The following is a 5,961-nucleotide window of genomic DNA, read 5'->3' as shown; positions in this document are numbered from 1 at the left end:
TTAGACAGAACTCTGCAGGCTTGTTTACACAACCACGAGGATACAAAATGGATCAGATGAATGGGGTGTCTGAGGAAGAGACAGGAGGGGCAGCTCGGAAGCTACTGTTTGACAAACCTGTTCGTTCTGAGCGTGTTAAGAATTTGAAGAGCGGAGGAGGAGAAGAACCCATGAAGGGAAAGAAGCTGGACCAGAACATGATTCATGATCTCCATGAATACATCAACGATACTGCAGACTGTTTGAAGAGTGGAACTAAGAAAAGTTGGGCAGATATGGCCGAAGAGGAAGATGAAGAAAGAGTTTAGTCAGAGCTTAAAACCTCAGTAACTGTATAGGCTTGACATTGAAATGTTTGCATAGAGCATATGGGATTTTACATTCCAGTACAAATCTTTGTTCAGTAACAAAACACACAAAGCACATAAAAAGAGAAACTTCAATTCAAAGGAACAAACATAACAAAGAAATGAATGACACGACTTACAGCTTGTGTGAAAGTAGTAATCAATCATATGTCTTCTTAAGCTTCTTCTTCTTCTTCCTCTTCGTCCTCATACTCTTCTTCGCCGACTGTAGCATCCTGATATTGCTGGTACTCAGCAACAAGATCGTTCATGTTACTCTCAGCTTCGGTGAACTCCATCTCGTCCATTCCTTCTCCCGTGTACCAATGAAGGAAAGCTTTTCTCCTGAACATAGCAGTGAACTGTTCACTCACACGCCTAAACATTTCCTGGATCGAAGTCGAGTTTCCTATGAAAGTCGACGCCATTTTCAAACCCGTTGGAGCTATATCGCAGACGCTTGATTTCACGTTGTTTGGAATCCACTCAACAAAGTACGATGAGTTCTTGTTCTGGACGTTCATCATCTGTTCGTCAACCTCTTTAGTGCTCATCTTCCCACGGAACAGAGCAGAAGCGGTCAAGTAACGTCCATGGCGAGGATCAGCTGCGCACATCATGTTTTTGGCATCCCACATCTGTTGGGTTAGCTCAGGGACGCTTAAGGCGCTGTATTGCTGCGACCCTCTTGATGTCAATGGTGCAAAACCAACCATGAAGAAGTGGAGCCTCGGGAAAGGGATGAGATTGACAGCGAGCTTTCTTAGGTCGGAGTTTAGTTGTCCAGGGAAACGGAGGCAGCACGTGACACCGCTCATGGTAGCTGAGATGAGGTGGTTAAGGTCACCAACTAAAGAAACAAGAACAAAGTCAGTGGTTTTTTTCAAAGTACAATCACACATAAGGGAAACAAGAGGCTTTGTTTGTAATACACTCACATGAAGGATTAGAGAGCTTCAATGTGCGGAAACAGATATCGTAGAGAGCTTCGTTATCCAAAACCATACACTCGTCAGCGTTCTCAACAAGCTGGTGAACGGAGAGTGTAGCATTGTATGGCTCAACGACGGTGTCGGAGACTTTAGGAGAAGGGAAAACAGAGAAGGTCATCATCATACGATCTGGATACTCCTCCCTTATCTTAGAGATAAGTAGAGTTCCCATTCCAGAACCAGTTCCTCCTCCCAAAGAATGACATACTTGAAAACCTGTTCAAATTAAAAGCATCAGACTCTGAACTGAAAACCGAAATAGCCGGTTCAAAATACTTAACTCAAACCGAAACAAACCAAATCAAACCAAATTTTATATATTCCTTAACCGTACCTAACCGAAGCAGATCTAGAAAACGAAACGCGAATCTCTCTCACCTTGAAGACAATCAGAGTTCTCAGCCTCCTTCCTCACAACGTCCATCACCGAATCAATCAACTCAGCCCCCTCCGTATAATGCCCCTTCGCCCAGTTATTCCCCGCGCCGGACTGCCCGAACACGAAGTTATCCGGCCGGAAAATCTGACCGAACGGCCCGGATCTGAGGGAGTCCATCGTTCCGGGCTCCAGATCCATGAGGACGGCGCGCGGGACGTACTTGCCCCCGCTGGCTTCGTTGTAGTAGACATCGATCCTCTCGAGCTGGAGATCCGAGTCGCCGCGGTACTGTCCCGTGGGGTCGATGGCGTGCTCGCCGCAGATGACTTCCCAGAACTTAGCTCCGATCTGGTTCCCGCACTGGCCTCCTTGGATGTGAAGGATCTCTCTCATTTTCCTCAGATGTTTTCTCTCGCTTGTCGTTTTCTCGAGAAAATGATTGAGGGGTAATAATAAGAACAAAAGAACTTTTTGAATGGGGTAGTAATCGGCTATATATAGTTTACGTTCTTCTTTTTTGAAAACTCTGTCGTTATTTGCAATATGGTCCTTTATATTCTCTTGGTCTCTTAATTAACCCCTAATAGTTTCTATCTTTTCTCGATTCGGTTTCTTTGTGTGCTATAAAGACCAGAAGATTTGATTTTGCGTCATCAGTGGATTTTCCTTTGTTGTTTAGAGCTAATTGATCTGTTGGCACCGTTTTTAGGCATGTAGTTATTTAGAAAATCAACCATAATAAACTAGATTAGCTGATAACAGAAATCCGAAATAAATGAGTTACAGGGCAAGGCCAATGCTAATTGTTGCCAACCTATAAAACTGCTTAATATGGTTTTCTCCAGTATGTTTACAACACTGTTGAAAATAGACGAGTTAGATTTACAGTATAATCTCTTTAAATTAATAATCTATAAATTAATATTTCTATAAATTAATATAATTTTATAATTCCAAATTAAATTTTTGGTTCAATTAGTATTTCGATAAATTAATATTCTCTATAAATTAATAAAAAATTATAGTTTTGGTATAGTTCTAACATTATTAATTTATAGAGGTTTTACTGTAGTTGATACTCGAACATATTTCAAGTAAAAAAAATATACATACTCTTTTATATCAAAAGTTTAGTTGTGCGGATTTTTTTTTGTCAAAACAACATAAAAGATAGCCAGTTAAAAGAAAAAAACAACATAAAAGATAACAATTTGGATTTTGGATAATTGTCGTTAAAAATGTTTTTAACATATAACTGTAAATAAAGTTTTTTTTACCAAAAAAAATTAAAAATAAAGTTTTGTCTACGGTCAGAACTCAGAAGTGTGTAGTAACTATTTACAAAGTTTATAGAGTTATAGTTACTAGTTTAAACGATAGGAAGTATTTTACAAACTACCTTTGGAAAAAATATAAAATAAAATCGGAGTTTCTAACTCAGTTGATAAAGAGTTTACAGCTGTGAGTTTTGCCACCTGGGTTCGAATTCCGGCTACTGAATAATTAACATTTCGGCATCACCAAAGACAGATTACCGACATGTGGTAACACATGACTAGTCTGGACCACTTCTGTGGAACTAGTATATTTCTGTATAATTTAAAAAAAAATTATAAAACAAAAGAATCTTGAAATAGCTACAAGATTACAAGTTGAACGAAAAAAAAGATACAAGACTACAACTGACTAACCATGCCAATGTCTAAATTTAAATACACAATGAAGAATTTGGTTTTCGGTTTAGTTTTATAGTTTGAGGCATATAATTTGTTTGTTTTACAAAATATAAATGAACACAAATAAATATATTTCAGAATGGTCTGAAAATTCGTGATGGATATATTATCTAAGAAGTCCTTAAGCAAAATTGATTACCAAAAAGAAAGTCCTAAGCCAAATTATAAAAAAAAACAGTGCTCATTTCCATGTCTTTCGTTAATGTAATAGATTTTTTTATTCTTTTAAATTAGCTTTTAATCAGTAGTGTTGCTCGCTTAAACATTAAACTACTGAAGTGAGTATTATATACTACCAGTATAAATATTTCTACATAAGGTGAATATGGATAAAATAGTTTTTGTAGAGTCTAAATTCCAGTAAGTTAGATCTAAAATATATAAATTCGTTAATTACAATTATAAAGTTTTGTTTATAATTAGGTTTCAAAGGTTATTGATTGGCTATTGATATTGTGATTTGATTTTAATTCTATTGGCTATTGATATTGTGATTTGATTTTAATTTTGGGGGGGTTTTTTTGGTCAACAATTTTGGGTTTTATTTGGTTCAGTTCAAAGTGTTAAATCTAAAACTCCACCCACCCCTGTGTGGTACCAGTTGTACATATATCATATTATGGAAAAGAAATTAAAAGCGAGGAAAATACAAATAAATGGTCAAAGGCGGGTCGTCGTGTAATAATGTCTTTATAGCAGTTTCTTCCATCATATAGCTCTCTTACAATCGGCCTTCACTTTCTGCGCAAAGAAAAGCAAGCATTCTTCTTCTTCTTCTCTTCCTTTTCTTTCTCCATGTCTTATTAATGCTTCTGATCTTCTCCTCTATCTCTTCGATAAACCACTTTATCTTGTTCTTCGAAGAGCTAATCAATTAATTAAAACTCTTTCGTCTACATTGTTGTTCTCTTCGCCATGCCTTTGCCTTGGAAGAAATCGAAATCGGGTCGGATCACGAGATTCGTATCGGACCTCCAACAATCTCCGAAACGCGGCGGATCTCTCGTCGTCGAGACTGGATTCCCGACCTCTCTCATCGACCTCTTCGTCAAGAATCGCGATCGCCTCAAGAAATCTTCTTCTAAACGCAACAACGAAGCTCAGACACAAACCGTTCCGACACGACTGCGTGTTCCGTCTCCCCCTCCTCCTTCTCTGCCTCAGAAGCTCGATCCACCGTCGGTTACGGCGGCGAGTAAGATCGAGGAGATCCCCGTCAGTGCGGAGAGTATAGACGACGGCGACAGCGATGGAAACGGCGACCGTCGCGGCGGAGGAGGAGGATGCGTTTTGACGGTGGTTGTGATTAAGGTTTTCTTTGTGGCTGTGCTCGCCCTGAGCACCAAAAAGCTAGCATTGGGGATCACTCTCTCCGCCTTCTCCCTCCTCTTCCTCGAGCTCTTGGTGGCGCGCGTGTTCAATCTCCCCAACCTCCGCCCCGACCCGCAGGTTCGGCTCCATTCGCTTATAGGGAGGAACCGTAAAGAGAAGCTAGAAGAATCATCATTGGTCTCTTTCGAAATCGTTGAAAGCTTTGAAGAATCGAGAGATTGCGTTGAGGAAGCGTCGACATTGGATGAGGCGAAACCTGTGGCGGAGGAGGAGAGAGAGATGCAGGAGATCAGAGACGTGGTGTTCACGAAAGAGAAGAGTAAAAGCGGGAAGCTCAAGTCGAAGATAGTGAAGAAGTTGAGGAGTTACAAGAAGAAGAGGAAGACGAAGCTAAAAGAAAAAGAAGAAGCGCAATTAGGAGTAGAGGTAGTTGAAGAAGAAGAAGAGACATATGTGAGGGAAGTGTCGAGTTTGTACCCTGACGATAGAATCGAGAGCGAAGTATCTGTTGGATCGAATGATCCGCCATTGCTGGAGAGCTGTGAAGAGATCGAAAAAGAATCTGGATCGAAAGGGGATCAAACGAAGGCGGTTGTGATGATAGTGATCGCTCTTGCTGGATTGTTAAGCGGGAAAGTCTTAGCTATTGGTCTGACACTACCTTCGTGTCTCATTTTGAAATTGGTCTGCTGCAGATTTCAGACTAGGCTCTGAGGCACCAGAAAAGACTCGGCCTTTGAGAAATTTTTGTTTTGTTCCGTTTCCGTGGCAGCGGTGGGGCCCTACGGATCAGCGGTGACCGTGTTGACGGGAGTGTTGTTGGGTAGTTGGCAGTTCGAAGCTACAATTTGCTTATCCCTTATATATTATTTTAGGAGCATTAGAAATAAGTAACCTTTAATTCATGTGTGATTTACAAGTGTGCCATTTCTTAGGTGTCATCACCATAAACTCTCTCACAACCTAATTTCAAGAACCCTTAATTAACTAGACTAATTACAATAATTGCCATTAGTCATTAGATTGTTACTTAACTAATATAATCTAAGTTTTTACTTATTGACTAACCAAATAAATCATGTCTATGATTCATGTTCTTGCATTATTATTTACCATATTCTGAGTCACGGATTATATGTTGAATGCATTCGATTATTATTTACACGGTTCTCTCA

General features: G+C 39.7%; 2 protein-coding genes across 2 annotated transcripts; one reads left to right on the top strand and one right to left on the bottom strand.

Moving 5' to 3' along the window:
• Positions 1-311: 311 nt before the first annotated feature.
• On the bottom strand, positions 312-2,184 carry LOC130505792 (tubulin beta-9 chain-like). The gene is made up of 3 exons (XM_057000399.1): positions 1,718-2,184; positions 1,286-1,555; positions 312-1,197 (listed from the first exon to the last, which is right to left on the bottom strand). Exons 1-3 carry the CDS (start codon positions 2,109-2,111, stop codon positions 524-526), a joined length of 1,338 nt encoding a protein of 445 aa, XP_056856379.1. The 5' UTR covers positions 2,112-2,184; the 3' UTR covers positions 312-523.
• Positions 2,185-4,170: 1,986 nt separating this feature from the next.
• LOC130505791 (uncharacterized) lies at positions 4,171-5,961 on the top strand. Its single transcript, XM_057000398.1, has one exon. It carries the CDS (start codon positions 4,370-4,372, stop codon positions 5,498-5,500), a length of 1,131 nt encoding a protein of 376 aa, XP_056856378.1. The 5' UTR covers positions 4,171-4,369; the 3' UTR covers positions 5,501-5,961.

Source organism: Raphanus sativus, unplaced genomic scaffold, assembly GCF_000801105.2.
Source record: "Raphanus sativus cultivar WK10039 unplaced genomic scaffold, ASM80110v3 Scaffold2585, whole genome shotgun sequence".
Taxonomy (NCBI): domain Eukaryota; kingdom Viridiplantae; phylum Streptophyta; class Magnoliopsida; order Brassicales; family Brassicaceae; genus Raphanus; species Raphanus sativus.
The sequence above is the reverse complement of the archived record's forward strand: the minus strand, read 5'-3'. Positions and strand labels throughout refer to the sequence as shown.

Bases quoted from the DNA above. Each gene is read 5' to 3' on its own strand.
- LOC130505792 (XM_057000399.1), bottom strand. From the start codon at position 2,111: ATGAGAGAGATCCTTCACATCCAAGGAGGCCAGTGCGGGAACCAGATC. The intron at 1,556-1,717 runs GTGAGAGAGATT...TAATTTGAACAG, and splicing joins GAACTCTGATTGTCTTCAAG to GTTTTCAAGTATGTCATTCT. The intron at 1,198-1,285 runs GTGAGTGTATTA...TTGTTTCTTTAG, and splicing joins GAAGCTCTCTAATCCTTCAT to TTGGTGACCTTAACCACCTC.
- LOC130505791 (XM_057000398.1), top strand. From the start codon at position 4,370: ATGCCTTTGCCTTGGAAGAAATCGAAATCGGGTCGGATCACGAGATTC.